General features: G+C 44.2%; 2 protein-coding genes across 3 annotated transcripts in view; both read left to right on the top strand.

The window, feature by feature from the left end:
- Positions 1 to 934, top strand: part of F5 (coagulation factor V) — a 34056-nt gene extending 33122 nt beyond the window's left edge. The window contains exon 25 of the mRNA XM_042866934.1: positions 513 to 934. Within this exon, the coding sequence (XP_042722868.1) occupies positions 513 to 701 (189 nt within the window). The 3' untranslated portion in view covers positions 702 to 934. The remainder of the gene's footprint in view (positions 1 to 512) is intronic.
- A 10519-nt stretch (positions 935 to 11453) lies between these two features.
- On the top strand, positions 11454 to 25282 carry SLC19A2 (solute carrier family 19 member 2). 2 transcript variants are annotated; one of them, XM_042868217.1, is made up of 7 exons: positions 11454 to 11639; positions 11727 to 12332; positions 15312 to 15534; positions 21426 to 21618; positions 22490 to 22631; positions 22843 to 23009; positions 23763 to 25282. In XM_042868217.1, exons 1-6 carry the CDS (start codon positions 11472 to 11474, stop codon positions 22966 to 22968), a joined length of 1458 nt encoding a protein of 485 aa, XP_042724151.1. In that variant the 5' UTR covers positions 11454 to 11471; the 3' UTR covers positions 22969 to 23009; positions 23763 to 25282. The 2 variants fall into 2 exon arrangements, with proteins under 2 accessions (XP_042724151.1, XP_042724150.1); XM_042868216.1 differs by having other exon boundaries at positions 22843 to 25282.
- The last annotated feature ends 75 nt before the right edge of the window (positions 25283 to 25357 follow it).

Below are 25357 nucleotides of genomic sequence, written 5' to 3'. Positions count from 1 at the left end.
CATTTCATTTGAATGCACAAGGCCATTTAATCTTGATGAACAAAAGATTTTCAAGGGCCTCTTTCCAGCTTTTTTTTATTTTTGCCTTTAGCATATGATTTAAATCAATGAGCATTTATGTGTAACGCAGCTGGAGAGCTCTGGATGCCCAAGAGCTGGTGACATACTTTATATTATAACTCATATCACTTTACATCAACCTGGCCCACGGGGCAAGATAGAGGTAAAATAGGGGAAGTTTGGTTTTGTAATCCGTTCAAATTAGAAAGGAACCTTTTGTGATGTGAATGGACATCACAACAGAGGTGGCTGAGATGCTGATGGCCTGAAATAGCGTCAACCCAGCATTTCAAGAGGAAACTGCATTTTGCATAACATCAGCATCCAGCTGGTCCATCTGCTCTGGGCAGCTAATGCAGTGGCTTAGAAGCATTTTAAAAAGAAAAGAAAAAAAAAAAACAGCTTATTTTAAAGTGCTGCCTTTTACCTAAGGGTGTATTCTGTATTTGCAGGTTTTCTCTGGCAATGAAAACAACAATGGGCACGTCAAGCACTTCTTCAACCCACCTATCCTGTCCAGGTTTATCCGCATTGTTCCAAAAACATGGTACAATGGTATTGCCCTTCGGGTGGAACTTTTTGGCTGTGATTTTGGTGGGGATATGACTGCTAAAAGAACTGAGAAGTCTGGGAGCTCTTAACCTTTCTGCAATCATCACACAGAGAAACTTCTTAAAAAAAAACAACAGAAATACCCACAAACTCTTAAAGTGATCGTACGTAATAGTTTAGATGTGTGCCTCATCAAAGGACATAATGTGTTGCTAACAAGAATTGAGAGAGGGTTCTTTGGCAGGCATCCCATTCCTATAAATACACACTTCAGAAAGAAGCTTCTTTTCTGTGGAAATAAATAGTGGTCCCTTCTATTTTATATATTGCTTCTTCATCTTTACGAGTAGACTGTCTTGCTTTGTACTTATTTTTATATCTTTAAATATCTGCCATACTTCTGCAGCAGAGGGGAATAATAGAAAGCTACTGGTGGACATTCTCCATGTGTAGGGCTGAGAGGGAAAACCAGTGCAGACATGGAGCTGCCATTCTGCATTCCAGCAATGCCTTGGTAAGAAATTATTGTAGAGATGAGCTCACCTCCAGACGCCTTTCATCTACGCTCTGACAAAGGTAGAAAGCATCCCAGCATCAAGGTATATGTATCCTCTCTTCTTTGAGAATGGGGTTCACATTATTGATTTGGTTCTTACATAGCAAGCACACTGGAAATGCTATGGATTTTGGATAACATTTTATCTTCAGTGCCCAGGAATGGGGAGGGATAGCCAGCAACATCTACTGCCCAAAAATGAGAAGGAAAGCATATGTGCATTTCTCATAGGATGGCTACATTTAGCGACAACACCTATGCAGACTGTGAACTCATCGTTCCAGCAGAGGGTTAGCTAAGCTTTCAGAAGTGTCATTGGATTCCATCCTGCAAATTATTTGCAGAACTTGCACTTATCATTGCAGAACTTGCATTGTTATGGTTTCCTTGAGAATGTGGAATTTTTGAAGTTATTTTTGAGCCTCATGGCGTTATCCAGCTTACTTCAGCAGTTTTTCAGTCCTTGTATCTTAATGCACATTTCAAAATAAGGATGTAAAGCAGGAGTGTAAAGTAATTCTTTTTTCTTTTCAACTGTCAAAAGCTGTTGTCATTTTTCACTAAAAATAAAGATAACACTGTAGCATGAAAAGCATCAACATTTTAATTTGTATATCTGCCTCTGCAGTACTACATCTTTGCCAATAATTAGTGAAATTTCCATCGCAGAAGTAAAATTTTCTGCTGAATGGGAAATTTCAGTGCTAATTAGAATTAACTTCAAACTGTGAAATAGTATGAATTCAGTTTATATTATATTAATTCAGTATAATTCTTGAAAGACTGGTTACTTAATATTTTATGACGGTGCTTAAATTATTTTTATTTCATACATCTACTAAGTTGCATCACAAGCTGTATTCACTTAGATGAAAAAATTTTGAACTTTGGAGACACTGTTTACCCTAGAATACAAATATTAAATGCTTGCGAAGTTTGGCAGAACAAGAGTTTTGTGAGAGATGTACTAAACAGTCTCTGTTTGGGGTTGGTCTCTTCTCCCAGATAACAGCAATAGGATGAGAGGTAATGGCCTTAAATTGCACAAGAGGATGTTCAGGTTGGATATGAGGACACATTTTCTTCTCAGAAAGAGTGGTGCTGCAGTGGCACAGCTGCCAAGGGAGGTGGTGCAGTCACTGTCTGTGGAAGTGCTCAAGAACTGTGTAGATGTGGCACTGAGGGACATGGCTAGGGAGCATGGGCTGACAGTTGGTCTAAGTGATCTTAGTGGTCTTTTCCAGCCTTAACAATTATGATTTCAAAAGGCTTTAAGAAGTGTTCTTAAAGATTCTAAATAAGCAATTATTAGACTTAGACAAGTGCAGGAGCAGGACTACATACATCTGCATCGGTTTTCCAAGTTGGAGGCTCTGCTTATGCTTGTTAACAGATGGGACTTTGGTCAGTTTGAGCAGCTGTCCTTGTTGTCCTCTCCCAACCTCTTGTGAATCCCCCAGCTACAAGCTGGAGGGAAAGAGTGGAAAAAATAGAAGACCTTGACACTGTGCAAATATTGTTCTGCAATAGCTAAACCATTGTCAACATTTTTTTAGCCACAAATCCACAACTCAGCACCATCCCTGAAGAAAATCAGCTCCATCCTTTGCCAGACTCAGTACGATCTCCACTCCTTATTCCACACCGTTTACATCACACTCAGCTCTTACACTGTAATACATCTTCAAGATCCTTGCTAACCACCACCTCGCTTCTCATCCTTTGATGCGTGCGTTCACAGATATTATTCTCTGAGCCTATGGTTCACTTCTGTGAAACATCCATTGAGTTCATAGTCCATGACTGGGGTTCCGTTTGCTGAGGTCATTGCTCGGGAGGGGAGAAGTGTTGTATTGAGTTACTGGAGTTGCAGCACGTCCAGCACAGAAGCATTGCCCAAGCAATCTGCCAGCCTGGGTACGTGGCGAGTGCAGTTATCAAAACGTTCCTAGGCACAGCAGAGTAAGGTGATAAGTGCTCTAAACAGCAAAAGCCAAAAACAGTCTCTAATAAGCACCAGACTCTAATGAAGGCTCAGGACCCTGCTTATTCACAGCTACACAGCTCAAATAGCAACAAATCCTCTGGCACACTGATCAAATCTGCCATAATCTCAAACCCCTTTTTGGACACCAAAAAGGACCGTGGCAGGGTGACTGCAGCCAGCAGGGAAGCCCCCACCCCTTTTCTTGCTCGCTCCCCCTGACAAAAGGGGCAAAAGCAAGAAACATTTGCATATCAACATAAAGACAGTTTAATAAGCAAAGCAAAGTAAGGAATTAATTTGCTACTTCCCACTGGTGGGCAGAAATCCAGCCACTTCCTGGAAATTAGGGCCTCAGTATGCCAAATGCCATGATCTTGAATATCCCTCCTTTTCGTGCTCTCATGCAGCTTTTATGGCCGAGCGTGATGCCATGTAGCACAGAATATCCCTGCGCTTAGTTTGCACTAGCTGCTGTGGTTTTTTGTCCTCTCAGCCTCTCACCTGTCCGCTCACTGCAGCCCACAGTAGAAACAGAGGCGGCCTCGGCGCTGTGCAAGCAGTTCAGCAGTAGCCAAACCATCGGTGCCTTGTTAATATGGTTTTAGTCACAGATTCAAAATAAAGCACCTGGGGGTTTCTGTGAAGAAAATTAACTCCATCCTAATGAGACGAATTACACAGAGTATTTCCATACGCAATTTGGGGACAAATTCCTTCTGTTCACAGGAAGGGAGATGCGAAAACATGCCTGTGTGGGACCTGCCAAACCAAACTGAAAGTAATCTATGCTTAGTGAGCACTTTGGTGGCTGGAAAAGAGTTTTCATCACTGGCTGTATGAAGCAGCCAGCATAGACCGAATCTGCCAAGGCTTTAGACCATCAAAATGGTCAGACTTGCACCACATTCTACACACCATGGAATAAATCCTGTGTATGTTGAAATGAACTGCAAAATACTTAAGGGGAGCAGGAATTTCTGCAGTTCTTTCACAGCAGAAAATAAAGATGTGCATCAGAACATGAAGCAAACAAGCTCTTTTGGACTAAAGCAGAAATGTAGCGCCAGGCCTGGGAGTAGTTGTATCTCACCAGTAATGTTTCCCCTCAGTCTGAGGGTGCCTTGCACTGCCCTCCTGATCCAAAGCCCCAGAGCTAATTGTAGCCTCAAATGAATGGTAACAGAATTGCTGCCCTCTAATGCTTCCAGGTGGCCTTGGGGAGCCCAAAGCATCTCCAGAGCGTGGTATAGGGATAGCAGTGTACAAATCCCTGTGTTTTTCTCACTAAATGCCACTGAGTGTTCCCTTCTGCTTTCCAGAGGCAGTGGCTGTGCTACATCACACAGAAATTGTGCAACTGGTTGTGGAAGCGAGGTGGACATACACATAAACACAGCTGAGCAGCTCAGAGCCAGACATGAGCTCAGTATTCAGGCAGGTTTGTACAGACTGAAAAGTCTCGAGGCGATTCAGGCAGCACAGCAGCCTTCTTTCTCATAGAATAGATGAAGGCTCCATTTTTTTGCTGGCTCATTGCTGGCAGTTCTGGCCATACCACATGTGCTGCAAGGTAGCAGGACTGCAGCTGAGCAGGCTCACCTCCACCAAGGCGTCCTGCTGTTTGCCTAGTGGGTGGCTCCATTCACAACATAGGCAGAGCAACGCCTGGCGGGAATACAATGCTGCACATTACGCAGGAATCAGAGTCAACGTGGATTGTCTATCTCCCAAAGTGTACATGAAAATAGATGCAGAGGTGGATCTGGGCTTTGGGACACTTCAGTGATGTCACTGAGTGTGTGTGGCAAAAGGAAGGCATGCCTGTGTGAAGTGCCAAGAAAACTCCATGGAAAAAGCACCAGGTAGGAATCTGGCAGATGCCCAGCCTTCAGCAGCACCCTGATACGACTGTGAGCACAGGTGGCTTAACCAGAATTATGGGACTGTGCCAAAGTGGCAAAACAATGGATTGCAACTTCATATGCAGTAATAAGCTGGAAGTACATTTCTGACAGGAAAAGATCTGTTGGAGACATACCTGGAGGAGGAAGGCGTGAGGAAAGACTGTTTATTAACATGTTATCATCTATCATCACAGAAATGAAACACTATCCTGGGGTAACCAATTGCTGTTTCCTATTAGTGAGTCACTCATTCCTCTCAGAGAACCCTTCTTGCTCTCACTCCTTTATTTTGTTAAGTTTATTCATGCTCATTGTATCTCATCCATCCAGTTTATCCACTCGCATTTTCCTATCATTACTGCGCCCCATTCTCCACTTCTTTGTTACGCCCAGTGTTTGCATTATGCTTTAATTACAATAACCTCCATCTTCTTGGAAGTTCATGTAACACTTTCCAAAATGGGACATGGAATCATTCTGAGGGGTCCTGGGAACTTCTGTGACACCATTCCTAACAGGAGAAATGCTATGCTGAGCCCACTGTGACATAGGTATGTCTAAAGGCACAAATTCAGAATGGTCCACATGCTTCTACATTTAATGAAAGCACTGAGTTTGTTCTAACTCTGCTTGATCCACTGCGCTCTTTTCCAGCATTCACCATGAACATTTGCACACTGGTATCCCCATCTGTGGCAGACTTAAGTGACTTTTCACTTTTTTCCTTGCAACTGACTGAAAAACATTTCAAAAATGCTCTGCCCCAAATGGAAATGTCTATTGCTGTACAATGATTCATCTAAGACTAAGGGTTAATCTGAGATCTTGTAGCAACCGATTCCTCAGTGATTTCCCCATGCACAGCTTTCAGGATATGTGTGGCCTACCAGTCATGTTGAACACAAGATCAAGCAAGATCAGAGGTGATGAACACAGCACTGGAGGAGACACATGGTGGAATGATGCAGTCATTAAGGCACAAACTATGGGCAAAAAGCAGTGACGTTTCAGAAAAAATAAAAATAAGATGAATTGGCATAGAAATACTGTGCTAAAATATCTTGGACTTCCAGATCGTGTTGTAGTAAAAAAGAAGCAGAAAATATTTCTCACTGTTCCCTGCAATAGAAAAGGGCTGTTGTATTCTTTTAATGAGGGACATTTTCTTGCAATTCAAGGGCAATTGATCAGATTATACTAAAATAGACATGGCAATGGTTGCTGATCCTCGCTTCATTTCTCTAAAAAACAAAATTGCAACATTCCTGCAGCAGTTTTGTGGCTCTCAAAAAGCCAGAATGGCTCCAAAATGGCCATGGCATTGAAAGAATATCCTAGCGGAACTCAAGTAATCTTTTTTGCAGAGGGAAAAGAATAATGTAAGAGGAAAGGATCATGGAGCTGAAACAGTTCTGTTCTTAATGCTTTTTTTAAAATCACTCATTTACAATTTGATGGGATAACGGTGTATTTGTCCCTCCAGTGAAATTGTTTTATTTCATTTTTTTAAATGCTGGGGAAACACGTGCTCTGTGCTTACAGAACAAGGCTATTCTCTTCAATAGGGGAGAGACCTTCAGTGTCTGAAACTAACAAACCCCAGACACACAGGAGGTAAAGGAAATGAGTGCATCTGAGTAAAGATATTGATGTGTGTGCTTTTGAATTAACCCTTCATGGCTGTCAAATTTCTGTAAATCTCCTGTTCAGAGCCCTCACACTATCAAAAGATCTGTGAGGAGGAGCTGGAAGAGATAGACCTTCAAGACTGCAACCAATCTGTTCTTAAAAATCACTACAATCTATAGGCCTTGGGGTAAACTAAGCATGCTTCATTTCAGAAATAATTTGGCCTTCTTCCATCTCTATTCCAACACATAGGCTTGTTAGTAAAATCTATTTCCTCAGATTAATTAAACAGGCATAATCATGAAACCACAGAAATTAGTTGCTGCCTTTCCTCATACCTACGTGCCTTTGTTCTGTCCACGTTCAGCGAAGAAAAAGTCTGTTTTACTCCCTTGTTTTAATGAGTTCCCGAGTCATCTGGACCATCTTAGTGCTCTCACATACTGGCTTTTCAAGAGGGGAGGAAGCTTTAACATACAGAGGCTTTTCTCCAAACAGCTTGGTAAGACTTTAAGAGAACTTCCCTCACACATGCATTTTACAAAATCCTACACAACAAACTGCGGGCCAGAACTGGTTACCAGTACTCCTATCTGATGCATATTTGTGTGAAACTTCTCCCAGTTTATAGTGCAGGTAAGGCATGACCTGAAAATGTCATTGTCTGCAACTGAACTGTGCATTCAGACGAGCTTCTTGGATCCCATGCCCAACAAAGCATCCTTTAGGGGTGATAGTTGCTGCCTCACTTAAAACTAAAAGGGATTTTTTAGTTGTTAGCACTAAGGAAAACAGCAATAGTACCTTTCTAAAGGGATTGGTGTGATTCTTTTCTTCCAAAGTGCCAACAGCAATTTATGAGATTGCTCTGAAAATCTGAAATGTTCTGGGCAAGTACAGGTGGATTGCAAGGTTTGCTTGTGCAACAGAGGAGTAGGAAACAGAGCCAGCATGTCCCCTGGCCGGCCAAAGAACTGGAGGTTATTTGAGGAAACTCGTACACTGACAGCAGTTCTGAGCGGTCAGGTAGCACAGCACAGAAAATGCCACCAAAGGAGTGGGCTGCATGAGAAACAAGTGGGCTTATGTCCAGGGAGGCCCAGCAGGAAAGGCTTTTTGAGCCAGTGGGCAATGACCTGCAGCCGCCAAGGTCGGTGGGATTCTCAGAGATTCATATTTACTCCACTGCAATTACTTGACGAGTTGAAGATAAGGACTTGCTTATTGCTACCCACGTGACATTTATTTTAATGCAAATTGCATCACTGCATCCAAGATCAGACCAAGTTTTTAATGGATTCCCTATGGCTTTGGTTTCCTATTGACATTTTAACTTCAGGATCATATCAGGGATGATACAGAGCTGTCTGGCTAAATCCTTGTCTTGGGCTCCTGTTTTGTCCAACAGTGCTACATGAGCTGTACCTTCCAATGAAATGTTGCTGGATGGGGTATGTTCAGGAGCTGTGCAAGCCAAAGCTGTGTCTGTAAAAGGCAGCCATCACACATCACATCCATACCATAACTCACTCTGGCACTTTAAGTCATACATGTCAAGTGCTTCTGGCAGATTAGCACTGTTATGGTCTTGAGAGATGTTACATTTTTTCCACTTATATTACATGTGTTGAATCCTCACAATGTGAGTCATCAGAGACACTGTCCCTGGAGGTGTTCAAGAAGTGTGTAGATGTAGTACAAAGGAACAGGGTTTAGTGGGCAACATTGGTGGTAGATGGATGGTTGGACCAGATGATCTTGGAGGCCCTTTCCAGCTTTGGTGATTCTGTGATTCTGTGATCACTCAAACTGGTCAAGTCATTCCAGTAAGAAAATGTTTTTCTCAGAAAAAAATAGTTTTATCCCGTGTGGAAGGCATTTATTTTCAAAACACTCTTCACATCATGTGAATCTAGAAGTGAACAAACATATAGCCTTGGAGAGAACCACGCTGCTGTCTAGCGCTAATGTAAATTGTAAGGTTATTTTGGCCTTGGAACTTAACTTACAACTGAGAGATAGGAATTACTGTTCTGTACTTCTTTATTTTAAACTTTCTATTACTTTTTTTTTTTTTCTCTAATGAATAATGTATGTGCTTGTTGAGAAAGGTAGGGAGCAGTCATGATTAAGAGACAAATGCAAACGAAATCCTGCTTTTTCACAGCTCACATTTTCCATCTTGGGGAAAAAAAAAAAATGAGGGTTTTGTTTTTTTTTCTCTACCATCAAACCCCTTTAACCTTAACATACTGTTCTTACTAGAATAGAGGGGGTGGAGAGAGAAAATGAAGATTGGGAAAGGAAAGAAGTAAAAATCCAGACAAGAAACTTCTGGCTTGTTTCCAAAGGAAGAAAGTGTTCTGTGAAAACAAAACAAAGTGAGTTCTTTGGAGAGCAAAAGAAGCCCTCAGAAAGCCTGGAGTGCTTCTAACAATACTTTGCAGGTTCTTTTTCTTACACAGCACTTGGAAGCCAAATCTAGGTTCACTGACTGCTGTCTGTATCACCTAGGTACACACATTGAGTGACATAACTTCTGCTCTGGCCTGCACCCTGGAAACCATAGCTCAGATCCCGTGGTGTAACTCTAAGGCGTGGTTGTCCAACCTTTAGACTTGCCTGGGCTGAATGAGTGAAGAGGAGTTGTCTTGGGCCACACATATGTAGTTGCTCCAAAAGTAATGCCTCCTACTTATTTCCATGACAACAGATGCAAGGAGCACAATAACACTGTTTAATTGATTGAGCAAATTCTCAACTACAAAACACGATTTTTCCATATAGTCACTAGCTGTGCATTTTTGCCAGCAGTGAATAAGAGCCTGTGAGCCAGGCTTGTAAAACTATGTACGAGTGGAGATAACCCACTGTCACTGTTGCCGCTGCTGAAACACACCACCCACCACCTCACTGTGATCACATTCACTGTTTGGTCTTCAGAAATCTTTCAGTAAGTGTCAGTGAACACTCACTGAGGAATTCAATGACACATCTTTGCTTCATCCACAATACCATGTCAGAAGCCATTCTGTCAGAGTATCTGTCCCTCTGCTGCCATCTGTCACACAGCAACCAAGTGTAATGGAATATTAGCAGGAAGGTTCAACCTCTACTGCTATACCATTTACATCTGCCTTTGACACTGTGGGCAACATGATGAAAAAGCAGGCATTAATCTTAGAGCAGATATAGATATATAGTTAATATATATAAGTAACAGGTGGGACATGTCTGCTCTAGGGGCTGCCATTTTAGGAAGGACAAAAGCCAATCATCAGGTTCTGGGAGCAGCCTGGAAGCTGTGGGAAGTGCTGCCCCTAAGCAGGATGCACCAAGGGACGCCCAAAATGTTTAGCTGAGTTTTACACAGCTAGGTATTCTTATTGACCTAAAATACTTTGTAGCTATATCTATTCAGCTATAATGATGGAGATGGTAATAAAAACCTGCAATTCAAGGAATCTATTCTAAGGCCAAGAAGAACCTGTTCTTGCCTGTCTACTTGTGCATAACCAGATGCCTTTTGAGGGCTTTTATTTCGCATCTTCATGCACTGAGCCTCAGCTAGGAGGAAGATATGCAATGGCAAAGGTGGGAGACCCTTTTGTGAACTTTCTATGGCATCAGCTAGTTTGGGGAACAAACCTTAGGTAGATAGAGTAGGAAGCCATAGCAGTGGTAGCAATGTGGTGGAGATCAAGGGAATGCAGCACAGGATGAGGTGAAATAGGTAGACAGTAAACCAGTGTGGGATAGATCAAGTAGCAGAGCAGCAGTTTAGAAGGAGACTGACAAAGCTTTAAGAGCAGCAGTCCTGGGTGATGCTTTAGATAACTGTTTTGCATGTAATAGCTTCATTTTCTTCTCTTGTTTAGTATTTCCTTCGACTGGACAACAAGGTATTGCTGTTAGTAAACCACAGGAGTGCTTCCAGCTCTTTATCTTCCTAAACTGAAAAAAGTGGGGGAGATAAGAAGCTGAAGGAAAGAAAGAGCCAGCACAGCACAGCTGAGCAGGGCAGCACAGTGCAGAGCGGCAGGTAGAGGCCTTGTTTGTTGAACTGGTTTCCAGGGAAAGCTTGTGCCTGCCCTTGGAGAAGAGGGAGGTGGGGAGCTGTTGGAGTAGAATGGCAAGGAGAGGACTGCAATGGCAACACACTGATTGAGTTTTCCTTCTGTCCATACACAAGAGGGGCATCAACCTTCCTTTCAGTAATCAGTTCTGAATGCGTATTGTAAGCTGTGGAACCAGAGGACCTCCCACTTACACCATTCAGACGTGGGATGCGATGCTCAGACTGAATCGCGTTCTCTAGTGGACTCTCGGTTACTGCCGTTTTGTATACATCTTTTTCTGAACTGATGCATTTTTCTGCTAATTCTTCAACGGGCGGATGAACAGTTTTTGCAGTTTTCTCCATCCTCTCCTCTCTCCCTCTTTTCCGGTGCCCGCTCCCGGCCTCAGCCACCTCCCCCCACCGTTTCCCTACCCCAGTTCCCTGCGTCCCCCACTCACCCGCGACCCCACGGTTCCGGGACCCCAGAGGCCGGCCGCGCCGCCCCTACTCCCGCACACACGTGCTCTTCTCCCGCCACAGCCCTCCCACCTCCCTCTTCCCATTGGTCGGCCTGCCCGGGAGAAGGAGGTTTCGTCCAATGAGAGAGCGGTACGCAGTCCCGCCTCCGAAGCGCCAGCGAATGGGCTTTAAGAGCCGCGCGGCGGGCCGGAGGTTGGAGGTGCCTTTGGGGAGGGAGGTGACCTCTCAGCCTTCTGCGCCGGCATGGCGGGGCTGCGGGGGGCCCGGCCCGCGAGGAGTGGTCCCGGCTGCTGCTGGGCTCTGCCCACCGGGCTGCTGTGTGCCTACGGCTTCTTTTGCAGTGTGCGGCCCTCGGAGCCCTTTCTCACCCGTTACCTGTTGGGGCTGCACAAAAACCTCACCGAGACGCAGGTACTGGGCTGCTCGGGACCGGGTGCCCACTCTTTATTTCCATTCGCCGTGGGGTGACCGCCCTCTCTTCTCCTCCTCCTTCCTCAGGTGTTCAACGAGATCTACCCGGTGTGGACGTACTCGTACCTGGCACTGCTGTTCCCCGTGTTCCTGGCTACGGACTACCTGCGCTACAAGCCTGTGGTGCTGCTGCAAGGCCTCAGCCTCATCGTCACCTGGTTCTTGCTGCTTTACGCCCAAGGGCTGCGTGCCTTCCAGCTCCTCGAGTTCTTCTATGGGATGGGCACCGCCACAGACATTGCCTACTACTCCTATATCTACAGCGTGGTGGATGTGGATCTGTACCGCAAGGTCACCAGCTATTGCCGCAGTGCCACACTGGTGGGCTACACAGTGGGCTCTGTGTGTGGGCAGCTTCTTGTGTCCCTAGCAGGGTGGTCCCTCTTCAGACTCAATGTCATCTCCTTGACCTCCATCTCTGTTGCCTTTGGCACAGCGTGGTTCCTGCCGATGCCAAGGAAAAGCCTTTTCTTCCACCATGCCGCCACTCAGCCCTTCAGCTTGGAGATGAAGGTCATGGATTGTAAGAATGGGGCCATCGTGCAGGACCAGCCCGGTGTGCCAAGAGTGCCTGGATGGGAGGATGAGGTCAAAATGCCCTTAAACAGAGAGGGACATTTGGCAGAGAAAAAGGTGAGCTCCATCCTCCGTGCGCCTCATTTATTTGTGTACGCAGGTGCAATATCCAACAGCAAAAAAACATCCCTTCACCTACCCCACTTCCTTAATTATGGCACGGGCAAATCTTTTCCTGGTTTCCTCTTTCTGATTGAGCTTAGTAGGCTGCTCCTTGATTTTTCTGAAGTCTCTCTGCACCTATCACAGGGTTTTGGTTAGATCTCTCTGGCTGCCAAATCTCTATCCAATGTTACAAGGTGTATCTCAGGGTGCTGAAAGTTCTATGCTCGTCCAAATGCTGTGTTCACTTCTAGATATGCCTGTGACTCTCAGAGGAAAGAAACTGATCTTTCTGTACCCACGTCTTGAATGCTTTTGCTCCTTTGAATATTATGCAAACTGCAGTAATACGCATGTAGCAATTGGTTTCTGTCTTATGATCCAGGAAGGGAGCTGTGGTAATCCTGGAGAGCATTTACAGACTGGTGCTGGATATTTTGCAGGGGATATCTTTGGTGTTCAGTTTACTGCATTCTAGTTGTGCACCACAGTTGATGCTAGCAGTGCTCCAGCTGCTGCAGGCCTGTGACCTCCAGCACAGTCAGCGGGGGGGGGGGGGGGGGGGGGGCAGCTGCAGGCTGTTACACCTGTTTGCAGCTTGTTGAGATGTGTGAGAACCTGTGGTGGCACAGGGTAGACTTGGGGCCCTGAGGAGAGTCAGCATTGCTCCTAGCAGTGAGAAGTCATGCTTCTTTGAGAACAGGGCACAAGGTAGGCGTGTCTGCTGCTTCAGGCAGCTGAGGTGTGATTCATCCTCGAAAGCAAGCCAGTCCCTGGAGTGAGAGGAATGGAGAGTTGGGCTTATATTTATTTAATTTAGAGTTGGGTTGTGTTATTCCTGTGTGTGTCGGGGCTGGGGTTTGCTTGCTAACGAGGGAGCTTTATGCCCTAGCAGCCAGGCAGCTGTGGTTTGGGCACAACTTGCACATACCCCATTGCTGAGTTGGCAAGGGGAAAATGAAATGCTGGATAGAGTCTTTTGTTTTCTTTTCTTAAGGAAGTGATGCATATATCTTTATCTTGCTCTGCCTTCTGTTGGAAAGGAAGGGCAGCAGCATGGCACCTCAGTGGTGTTTGCACGTGCTTTTGCAGATTTTCTGCTTTTAGGGCAGGAGTGGCTTTGCTGAGGAGATTAAAAGCAAGAGTATATTTATCCACGTTCTACTTGCCTGAATATTTGTTAAACAGGACTGAAATTCAGTGCCAATAAATGACAGGATTAACATCACCTTTCTGCCCCTTCTATTTATCTGACTCCTACCCCCCACTGCCAGGGACAGGGCTGCTCCAGAACTCGTGTTGGGGAAGGTGGGGGGGGAGGGGTGAAGGAATTCAGTACCAGCCTGGGGTTGGGTCACACCAGGTGCCAAAATCTGAGAGGCACTGCTGCCTGGCTGCAGCCTTAATTAAGGTAATGACAAGCACATTTGATGAATGTACCATTATTTGCACTACCACTAATGTACAGAAGCACTGCCAGGAGGGATAGGGGGAGGGGCTGATGGGGCCTTATCAGGCATAAGTCTGTCAAGATTGCAAATCAGAGTCTGCAGTGTGTGACGGTCACAGCTACTGTTTTTTTCCTGCACCTAACTGCATGCTTTGTGTGCTGACCTCTTCTCACATTGTTCTGATGGACTTTGCAGAAGCAGTGTCTGTGCAGAGTAAGCATCTTGCCTTTGGCAAAGCACTGAACAGACTGTGTACTATTAAATAATGATGCTCAGAAATTGGTGCTACTTTGAGAAGTGTAAAAGGGGAGCTTAGGACAGAGTGAGATCACAGCCTTTATTGGGGATTTCAGTGGAGACATCTCAAAATGAGACTTGTGGTTTGAAGGGAAGCAGTGCTGTGCCATGGCTGTGTGTGCAGAAGTTCACACTGGCAGGTCTCCCTGCAGGGAGTTTCAGCTCATGGGGCTGGTGATGCAGCTGGGATCAGGGTCTTGACTGAATCACATTCCATGTGAATTAACTGCTGCTCGGGCTGATGTGAGAAGGGTGGACTTTGCAAGCAGCTCTGGCTACAGAGTGAATGCGTGCTTGCTTCCTCTGCTGATTTGGAACAAAGTGGTGAGGAATGTTATCCCTAAGATTCATTACTTAATTTTTTTTCTAACCACTTTGTGGGACTTTTCCTCTTCCTTTTCCCTTTTGTGTTCTTTCTTGTGTTCTTTCTAGAAAGATCTGGAAGAGAAAGGTTCACTCCTTCCTCATTTGCTTTGTCAAAGAACTTCTATGTGCAAGAATTGTCGTTTGTGATGGTGTCTGATGGAAGGACCTTTCATTCTCTTTAGATCCTCACACAATATCTCTCTTCTAAGAGCACTGACTGACATTAACAGGGATAGAGAGTGGTGCAATGGTACTGCCTCGTTGAATTCTTAACCCCTGAATGCTGGACTAAGGAAAATCGACTTTTATTTGTGAGGAGAAATATTTTTAAAAATACTGTTACTTGAGTTCTTTCTATGCTGATCCAAATTCAACCAGACTTGCTAGGATTTAATAAATGAGCTGTCAGTGATGCTTTTGCCTTTGAGGAATGACTGACTTCTGATCTTGTTCCCTCAAAGTGGTTGTTGTCCCTAGTCTCTTCTCTCTGTTATCTGTCAGTTGCTCATGTAATGCTTCTGGTAACCAGCAGTTACTGCTCTGTAATGAAAGACAAATGGGGAGGGAGGGTGCTTGTGACTGAGACCTTCCATCCCATGTAAGGAATCAGCACTTACATTGGTTACCTGGTTAGGGCAGGGATCAGCTCCTGGGACCTCTGTGTGATGAGGGATCATTGTTCATTGCTTGGTGCAACTTTGTGTCTTAAAGTGGTTCTGTTACTCAGTGACCAGACCTCTTGGAAGCTATAATTTTGCAGAGCAGCCTGAAGTATTTATAGACTAACATTTATCTTTCCCTCCCTCTCCAACTTATGCAGGAGCAGAAAGTAGATGCCTTAGAAGTGCTCAAGGATCTCTGGCGGGACTTCCTGCAGTGCTATTCCTCTCGGACCATGCTGTGCTGGTCAGTCTGGTGGGCGCTGTCTACCTGTGGCTACTTCCAGGTCATCAACTATGCTCAGGGCCTGTGGGAGATGGTGCTGCCTTCTCAAAGCACAGAGATCTACAATGGTGGTGTGGAGGCAGCCTCAACGCTGCTAGGTAAGCTGCTAATGTAGCTCCTGCTCTGCTGTGAAAAATGTCTTATGTCCCTGAGTGTCACCAAAGCGCACTTTGGACATGTCTTATATTCCCCTATACATGCGGGAGAGGGAATTTCTGCACTTGAGATGAGTTATCCATGACATGCATGATGCAGTACTCAGCACTGAGTTTGCTTTGTGAAGCTCTAATTCTTGTAATTCAGTGCATAGGTATTTAAAGGAGCATCCTGAGTCAGTTATTCTGAAAGACTTGGCAGAAGGCTCCAGGCATCTGGCTGCCCCTTCTTGGCTGCCACTGTAGCTATAGGCTTAACGCAGTTGGGATGGTTGTTGTTTTAGCCACTCAAAGCCAGGGTGAAGGTTCTTTGCATTTACTGCTTTTTTTATGGCAGTGTAGGGAACATATGAAAGTTTCCTGTACACATGCAGGGTGCAGTGAATTGCCATATAGTCATTTCAGCACTGTTAAGAAGAAAGGCTACTTAAGATGTGTCTCTTGACTTGAAAGGGCCAGGATGGTCCATCAGTGCACAAACTTGTCTAATAAGTTGCTTAATAGTGTTTCATTATCAGTACTAGGACAATACCTTTTTAATGTAGCTAACTTATCCTTCCAGAGGCTTTTTAGATGTTGCTGTAATATATTTCTTTTCTTTGATGGAACGTTGTTCTAACCATCTCCTGTGCACGGTACTTTCTTGGGGGCAGAAGAAATCATGGTATCCCAACAAACAAGCTTGAAATCTGTCTTTGGCATGTTCAGCCCTATCTTGGAGTTTGGTGGGAGGCTCTGTCTGTTTTATAGCTTTAGAAGCTTATCTAATGTGTTAACTGGGTTTGAACCAGTCAGCAACTTAATTCTTGAGTTTTTGACCATTGAGTTTTTGGGCTCGGGTGAACCTGATGAGGTTCAACATGGCGAAGTGCAGAGTTTTGCACTTGGGCTGGAGGAATCCCAGGCGTCCATACAGACTGGACGGAGTGGTCCTTGAGAGCAGCCCTATGGAGAAGGACCTGGGGGTCTTGATAGATGAAAAACTTAACATGAGTCAACAGTGTGCCCTTGTGGCTTGGAAGGCAAATGGTATCTTGGGCTCTATTGAAAAAGGGGTGGCCAGCAGGGACAGGGAGGTGATTGTCCCCTTCTACTCTGCTATTGCGAGGCCCCAGCTGGAATACTGCATCCAAGTGTGGAGCCCCCAGTACAAAAAAGACAGGGAGTTGTTGGAGAGGGTCCAGAGGAGAGCCACAAAGATTTCAGGGGACTGGAGCACCTCCCCTATGAGGACAGGCTGAGGGAGCTGGGCCTGGAGAAAAGAAGGCTGTGGGATGACCTCATTGCAGCCTTTCAGTACCTAAAGGGAGCCTACAAACAGGAGGGGAATCAACTCTTTGAAAGGGTAGATAACAGCAGGACAAGGGGAAATAGTTTTCATTTGAGGGAGGGGAGATTTAGGTTGGATGTCAGGGGGAAGCTCTTTACTATGAGAGTGGTGAGGTGCTGGAACAGGCTGCCCAGAGAGGTTGTGGATGCCCCATCCCTGGAGGTGTTCAAGGCCAGGTTGGATGGGGCCCTGGGTAGCCTGGTCTAGTATTAAATGTGGAGGTTGGTGGCCCTGCCTGTGGGTGGGGGGGTTGGAGATTCATGATCCTTGAGGTCCCTTCCAATCCTGTGATTCTGACTATTAAAGAGTTTTCTTTGAATGGCACTTAAATAGCATGTGCAGATATGCCTTCACAGCATGATACCATGGCTCTTATTTTAATTATTTTTATTTGTCTTCCGCTGCTATCCTGCCTTGGCCTCAGGAAAGAAAATAATTGGTAACAAGGGAAAGAAGTTGCCAGTTCGGTCAGTGTCTGGGTGCAGAAATAACAGGTCACCATCATCTTCTTACTTCAGCTGGAGAATGCTTCAGAGGGAAGCTGTCAGGTTCTGAGATGTCTTTACTAAGCATCTAAGTTTATTGTGTTAAGGGGGTATAATGTAGGGAGATTAAAAAAAAAAAAAGTAAAAATAAATAAATTGTATAAATATGGAGGTAATTATTCTTCAAATCTTTGAGATCGAGATCCCAGGTGGCCAAGAGGACCAATGGCATCCTGGCCTGCATTAGAAATACTGTGGCCAGGAGGAATGGGGAGGTATCATCCTCCTGTACTCAGCTCTGGTGAGGCTGCACCTTGTCTACTGTGTTCAGTTTTGGGCCACTCACTACGAGAAAGACATTGAGGCCCTGGAACATGCCCTGAGAAGGGCAACAAAACTGGTAAGGGATTTGGGAGCACAAATCTTATGAGGAGCAGCTGAGGGAGCGGGGATTGTTCAGTCTGGAGAAGAGGAGGCTCAGGGGAGACCTCATTGCACTGTACAACTTCCTGAAGGGAGGCTGTGATGAGGAGGGGTTTGGCCTCTTCTCCCAGGCATAAAAACAGGACCTGAGGAAACGGCCACAAGTTGTGCCAGAGGAGATTAGAAATTAAAGATAAACTTTTTCTCTCAGAGTGGACAGGCATTGGAATAGCCTGCCCAGGGAGGTGGTGGAGTCGCCATGCCTGGCAGTGTTCAAGAGGCGTCTGGATGAGGAGCTGCGAGATATGGGTCAGTGCTTGTGGTAGCAGTGGTAATGGGAGCAGGGTTGGACTAGATGATCTGATAGGTCCTTTTCAACCTTATGATTCTATGCTTATCAAATCCTGTAAACAATGGCCTTAGAAAAGGTAGTTGACACTCAACTCAGGCAAAGCTACATTGTTGGGTTTTTTTTTTTTTTTTTTCCCCTCTGATATCTTTTCTGCAAAGGGCTGAGTCATTTTGGGAGATGCTTTCAGAAAATGAATTAGCTTCTCTCTTTGAACCACTCATAAAAGAGAACCAAAAAATTCTTCTGCTTAACACAGACTAAGTATTTGGAACAAGTGAAGATTAGTAATCTCAACTGAAAGCTTTCAGTAACCTAGGCAGTGGGATTGAGTGCACCCTCAGAGAGCGTGCAGATGACACCAAGCCGAGTGATATGACAGAATGGAAGGATGCCATCCAGAGAGACCTGGACAAGCTTGAAAGGCAGGAGGGTGTGAACCTAATGAGTTTCAATAAGGCCAGGTGCAAGAGGCGTTGCACTTGGGTCAGAGTGATCTCAAATACATATACAGACTGAGAGAAGAATTCAGAGTGGCACTGAAGAGAAAGATTTGAGGGTCTTGGTGGATGAGAAACTGGACAAATATGTGCTTGCAGCCTGAAATGTCAACTGTATCCATGGGCTACACCAGAAGAGAGGTAGCTAGCAGCATGAGAGAAGTGATTGTCCCCCTCTGCCCTGCCCTCATGAGGCCCCATCTGGAGTAGTGCATCCAGGGCCATGAAGTCCTGAAGGCTGGAGCAGCTTTCTTGCAAAGACAAGCTAAGAAAGCTGGGCTTGTTCACCCTGGGGAAGAGAAGACTCTGGAGACCTCTTTGTATACTTCTAGCACTTGAGAAGCATTTATAATCAAGAGGAAGGCAAACTTTTTCCATGGTTTGATAGTGATGGAACAAGAGGGAATGGTTTTCAACTAAAAGAGGGGAGATCTAGATTAAATGATGGGAGAAGGGTTTTACTCAGAGGGTGGTAAGGCTCTGGCGCAAGCTCAGAGAAGTTATGGATGCCCCATTCCTAGAGGTGTTTAAAGCCAGGCTGAACATGACCCTGGGCAACCTGATTTAGTGTCTGATTTGGTGGTTTGCAGCTGCCTACATCAGGAGAGTTCGAACTAGATGATCTACAAAATGATCTTTTGCAATCCAAGCCATTCTGTGATTTTTATGTATAATAGGACTAGAGGAATCTGAGATGATCATCTAATAACCTGACTTTCTAGGCAGTAATGCATATGCTCTCACTTCTGTTTTCCAGTTTGAATGTATTTATGAGCAGTATATTTCTGACTTCACATAAAGGCTATGTTTTTGACGAAATCTTCTCATTTTGGCCTATCTGTAGATGTTCTTTACCATGGGCCAGTGCTGCCAAGCTTTTGTACCTATTCTTTAGTACATTTGAGCTCATCTCACTGGCCTCTCTTTGCACCAACTTTGTGTCATATCTGATGTGAGTTGCTTTCTTCTTGAAGATGGATGGATGGATGGACCAGAACAGCACTCAGCTTTATTCAAGGAGCCCTTGGTCTTGTAGAAGAGCATGAATGCACTTCTCTCTCTTTACCGGAAATCTCTGATCTCTGTCCTGGTGCATCCCAGATTTCATCTGCCGTTGTCATGGATCTTAGTCATCCTGTGATCAATTATGAGTAATGTCTGTTTACCTTCATATAACATACTGCTGCTATCCCTGCCTGTACATGTGCTGCTCTGCAGAAGGATTTGAATAGAGCATAGTGACTTATGTGTCTCTCATTTCCTGTCCTGTGTGACATAAATGTTATTCTTTCTAGTCAGGTCAACTGACTGTTTAGCCAAATCTATGTGGTTTCTTAGGGTTGTAGCAGACCTTCATCAGGCTGGGATGTGAAAACACTGGATCAGCTATATGTGTCTAATTGCTGGACACAGGTTGTATATATTATAATCAGGTACTGGACTGGTATAACTTTGAGCATTATTGGAAATACAACTTTGAGTTGTTCCTAGATCCCCAGAATGAGACACTGAATGCCTCCTTCCAAATCTCAAAATTAATGAGATGATGGAAAGAAGACTCTAGGACCTAGCTTCTTTTTGCATATTAGTGTTTCTCTGCTAGGGAGAGCCGGGCTTTCAGAGAGCAAAATGTCAGTCAGGTAGTATCACAGCAGGCACTGGGAAGAAGAGTTTTGGTTGGGGTGAATATGTTCTTTCTCCAAGGCAAAAAGAACTACCTTTTCTAGTCTGCAAGATTATTGTGAGATCTGACAGGATTGCAGACGTATGCCCTGACAAAAAGAGCCTCTATGTTTTGAGATTTTTCTAAGAGAACAGTCCAGTTGAGGGCTACAAAGCCTAGATGTTGCAGTGTAGCACTTCTGTACGGTGATCAAATGCTGAATACAATCCTGTTTTTCAGAGCTTTCCAGTAAGCCTCCCTTTATCAGTATGCTGTTTGTCTAGTTCTAGCAGCAGTATTACAATATTGGTTGCTCTTTCACTTGTTTGCAAAACAAAGCCTATTTTGAATAGGAATTTTCTTGTAATAGATATCTTGGCTCCTTAGTAGTTACAGCTGTGACAGTGCATGAAATGCACCTTGCCTGCAGTTTGAGAAGTGCGTATTTCATGCCACCCATCTTGGGATCTGTCTTGTTCCATCTCCACTTTTCTAAAATCCAGCAGGATCTACAGACCTGTTCTAGTTATAAAAGGATTTTTTGTGCACAGTCAGTGGTAAGATTTTCTTTTTTTGGCCTCAATAGTTTGTAATGAAATTTTGTCATTTTAGATCTGGGTTTGATCCCATGCTCTCACTTAATGAGCCCAGTGGGAAGAAGACAGTAAGTGTAAGTTTTCCTGCCTCCTAAATGATAGTTCTAGCAGCTGCCTGTCAAAGTGGGTATACACCCAGTGAATGCAGACCCTGAAGCACCACAGCACTGTTAACAGGGTGCTTCTGTAAAGCAGTGTTTACATTTCTGTTGCCTACTTGACAACACTTCTCTGATCAGAGCAACTATGTTCTGAGTCACGAGGTTGCTGTGCTTACGAAGCCAGGCAGGAGATTTCAGTAGGAGTCATCTCACTGACCTATTTTGTTTTTCTCCCTTAGCATAAATAGGAGCTTAGATTTGCTAAGGTGTGTGCATAAGTATCTTCCACTTCACTTGTGTTTAGGTAGTAGAGGCCATACGACTAATACTGTGTCCAAATTGTTCCAAGTGCAGTAACTAATAGTTATACTTTCCTTCCCTTCACAGGAGCTGTTGCAGTATTTGCTGTGGGTCATATAAAAACATCCTGGGCCATGTGGGGTGAAGTGGCACTTGCCCTGTTCTCCTTTCTTATTGCTGCTGCTGTATATATTATGAACACTGTTCACAACATCTGGGTGTGCTATGCATCTTATGTTGTCTTCAGAATTATTTACATGCTGCTAATCACAATAGCAACGTAAGTGTATATTTTTTTTAATGTAAATTACTCTCAAGGCTATAACTGATGTGAAAGCTGACCTATTTTCTATGTAAGCAGTGTCTCACCTTGGTTCAGGAAATCTGTTGTAAGGGTTTGTGTTCTGATTCAAGTTGGAAACTGTGGCACAGCGGTGTGTATTTTGCTGGAAGTGTGCCCAAGCTCAAATGGCTTTATTTAAAAAATATTTAAAAATATTTAAAAATATATTTTTCTGAATGTTTAAATATTAGATTGCCCTGGCAAGAACCACTATTTCTGTAAACATGGCGGGGGTGAAGTGTTAGCCACGAGGAGAGGACAATACTTTATCCATTTTATGGGGTCAGTTTTCCCTAACATATACTGGAGAAGACTTCTTCAGTGTTACCTCCTTGCTTTGAGGAGGTAAACGCAGCTGTTGTTGAGCTTATACCCAGTGCTGTGTGACAGCCCAGGTACTTTGGAGGGGAGATGGTGAAACTGGTAACTGCAAAGGGATCCTGAACTCCTGTTCAGGATTGTGCAGGAGGTCACGGCCCACACTGAGGTAGGTTGACGCTTAGAGGTTGCCAGCAGTTCTTGAGATTAGAGGGCATTGTACCTGTTCAGACTGCATCAGACAGAGCTGCTTCAATAAGTCTGAAACCCACAAGCTTCCCAAAGTATCTGTAGCTTCTTATATGTCTCTGGAGTCTCCACTAGTCTGATCCTAGTTAGACAAGTATACTACCAGTGCAAGCTAATTTAGCTGTAGAGAACATGTAGCTCCTCCATTGCCTAGTTATCTTATACAGAGATGTTCCTCCTAGTCTTACATTTCCCTTCTCCTTCCCCATCTTTATGTTTCTGTCCATCCCTGTCTCTCCAGGTTTCAGATTGCTACAAATCTCAGTGTGGAGCGGTATGCTCTGGTGTTTGGGGTCAACACATTCATTGCCTTAGCACTTCAGACTTTACTCACATTAATTGTCGTGGATGCCAGTGGGCTTGGATTGGACATCTTCACTCAGGTTTGACAGACTTTTTTCTTTACTGATGGGAGGGAGGAATGCAAAACTAGGCTATGAAGTCTCTCAGCCACCAGTTTCTGGGGCAAGGGTTTGCTGATAAAGAAATGCTTACTAATTCCTGATCTTTAAGAATAAGGAAGCTCATGAATTAACCTTTTTACATGTTTAGTAACTGTTTTGTTTAGTCACTTTTTCCTTCTCTTCTCTGCAGTTCATGATTTATGCATCGTATTTTGCGGCTATCTCCCTGGTGTTCTTGGGCAGTGGTTTATTCAGTATTATGAGAGCCCACAGAAGACAAGAGCGGGTGCGAAGCAGGTCTCCTGAAAGCTGTTAGTGCACTACATGAAGACTGTGTGGCTACATATGAAGACAGAGGTCTGTTTTTAATCTCTGCCTTTTCTTCCCAAGGCAGTCATCTTGATGGTACTTGATCCATATTTATACTATATTAGTAGTACACTTTCAAAGGTAAATGTATTAGGTCTTACGTAAGTAAGAACAAATATCTTCTTTCTAAAATGCCTTTTGTTCTTCTGTTGCATGTTTGGGATGCGCAATGAAGAACAAACTTCAAAAAAATGAAAGCCTTGGGACGTTTTAGTCTAAGGCTGTGCATCTGGAGGCTGCTGTAGGAAAGGCAGCTTTAGGATTGCCTGGTCAGCCACTACTCTTGTTGTTAAGATGCTGCTGCATAAAGGGTGTGTTCAAAGACTTCTTTCTGCAGAGACTTGGGCCCAGGAGAGGCGGTGGCCTTAGGCCTGTACTCTGCAGCATGGTTCTCACAGTGCCTGCCCTGTGATGTTCGTTACTTTGTTTTGAGGTCTCTGACACTAAGATTTCTGCATACGCACATGCTTCCTTCAGTTGTTTGTACTGTTTCTGCTGCTTGTCTCCTATCTCTGCTGTCAGATTTTTACTATAGCTGATAGTTTTGCCTCTCCAAAAGCCTAACTGTGTCCTGGGGCAACTTGTGGCAGCCCTGAATTGCTCTCAGTGATGCTACTTCTGCTGTGAAGGCCTGTGCCCAAGGGAATGTAAAGCTGTAGGGGAGCCTGAGAGGGATCCATTTTCAAGTGGACTAGGTGCTAGTCTGCAGAACCACTTGATGTCCTTGCCTTTGTCCTCTAGGGTTGCAGATTCTTGCAATTGTATGAGTCACTGATTCATAACCCTGATGGCTGGGCTATCTCAGTGGGATGGTGGATATGAGTGCATCATCGGAGGAGGAAGGTGACTTGCAAGATTTTAGACTGTTCTGTGTAACCTCAGAATTGTGACTGCCGTTACTGTATTTACTTCAGTTACTGTATTTAACAGAATGAACTCTTGAGGTCTTGAGAAATACTGATTACTGCTCTGTCACTCCTTCCCATTTTAAAGCGCCTTTGTTTCTGGTGGGTCTGCATCACTAGTTCTGCCTTATTTTTCCACTTAAGCAAAAAGAAAAGAATATTTGTGGGAGAAATGTTTTATTTTCTTTGGTCTGGATAATTTGGGTCTTGCCTCATAGCTGATTTTTAAAATAATTTATTTGTTCCAAATTGCTTCAGCACTGGTGAGGAGTTACACAGAGCTGTCCCAGACCTGGGCACCTGGGTACTCAGGCACCATAACCAGCACAGCACTGTGGGCATGTCCTGTAAATTGTCCCTGTTGCTGTGCAGGTTGTGGTTTTAAGCATATGGGAGAACATGTTGTACAGTCTGCTTCTTTTCCATGCCTACTCCTTGTGCAGCTGGAGTTATTCCAGTCAGCCTTGAAGAGTCAGCTTCATTTTATTGCCTGGTCTGTCTTGTGCTGTGGAGAACTCATAGCTTTTTCTCTCCTGCCTGGAAGAGATACAGCCATTCTCATCATTTGTGTGAGCCTTAGTCTTAACCACACAAAATGAATGACTAACACATTTGAGGTTATGCTCTCTGGGGTCTGTGGAGCTCTTCCAGGTTGGCTGTGCAAGGAGATGCACTCTCCAGAGCTTCATAGTACCAGCAGCCCACCTCCTGAAGTGTCTTCAGGGTTCAGCTGTAGTGACACTGAAATGCATAAATTTAACTGCCTTATCCTGAAATAGAAACTTGAAGCCACCTATGTATACGTTCCCTTCTTTAATGTATTAAAAAAAAATCTGAAGCTGTGAAGTCTAGCTGACAGGGTGTCTTGAGAGAGGAGTAGAAAGAGCGTCTCCTGTCCTTTGGACTCCTTAGCCTGATGACAGCTGTGACATGAGATGAGGCATGGATACATGGCACTTGTATCAAGTGACTGAAAGAAGCAGCTCAATTTTACTGTTTTTATTACAGAGAATAAATGTTTGATGGGGAGCAACACAGTTATTAAAAAAAAAAGTCAAATAGTTATGAGTTACAGCAGTAACAATGATTTTTTTTTTTCTACAAAAGTAATGAAATTGTAATAGAGCAGCATGTTACACTGTGTACATCTTCAGGCCTGTCAAAGTATGAAGGCTATGGATGTTATTATGTTGTGCTGCTGGTGTGGTGATGAAATGCCAGTGGCTAACTGCAGCTGTACACAGAATTACTGATGCCTATGAAATTCTGTAAACATGTTGATGCTGTTGGTAGGACCCATTCACCTTGTTTCTAATTTAATAGGTATTTTTGTTAAATAAAAATTTTTCAAGATACCATGTGTGGTCAATGTCTTTCTATTCTGATATCTTGCTAATCCATGGCGTTGCTGCCATTAATGTTTGCAGGTTT

Source organism: Lagopus leucura, unplaced genomic scaffold, assembly GCF_019238085.1.
Source record: "Lagopus leucura isolate 7727_CA_CO unplaced genomic scaffold, USGS_WTPT01 Super-Scaffold_100001, whole genome shotgun sequence".
In the NCBI taxonomy this organism is placed as follows: domain Eukaryota; kingdom Metazoa; phylum Chordata; class Aves; order Galliformes; family Phasianidae; genus Lagopus; species Lagopus leucura.
The sequence above is the reverse complement of the archived record's forward strand: the minus strand, read 5'-3'. Positions and strand labels throughout refer to the sequence as shown.

Excerpts from the sequence above, each read along its gene's own strand:
- SLC19A2 (XM_042868217.1), top strand. The coding sequence starts at position 11,472 with ATGGCGGGGCTGCGGGGGGCCCGGCCCGCGAGGAGTGGTCCCGGCTGC. Across the intron at positions 12,333-15,311 it reads GACATTTGGCAGAGAAAAAG|GAGCAGAAAGTAGATGCCTT; the intron begins GTGAGCTCCATC and ends CAACTTATGCAG. Across the intron at positions 15,535-21,425 it reads GGCAGCCTCAACGCTGCTAG|GAGCTGTTGCAGTATTTGCT; the intron begins GTAAGCTGCTAA and ends TTCCCTTCACAG.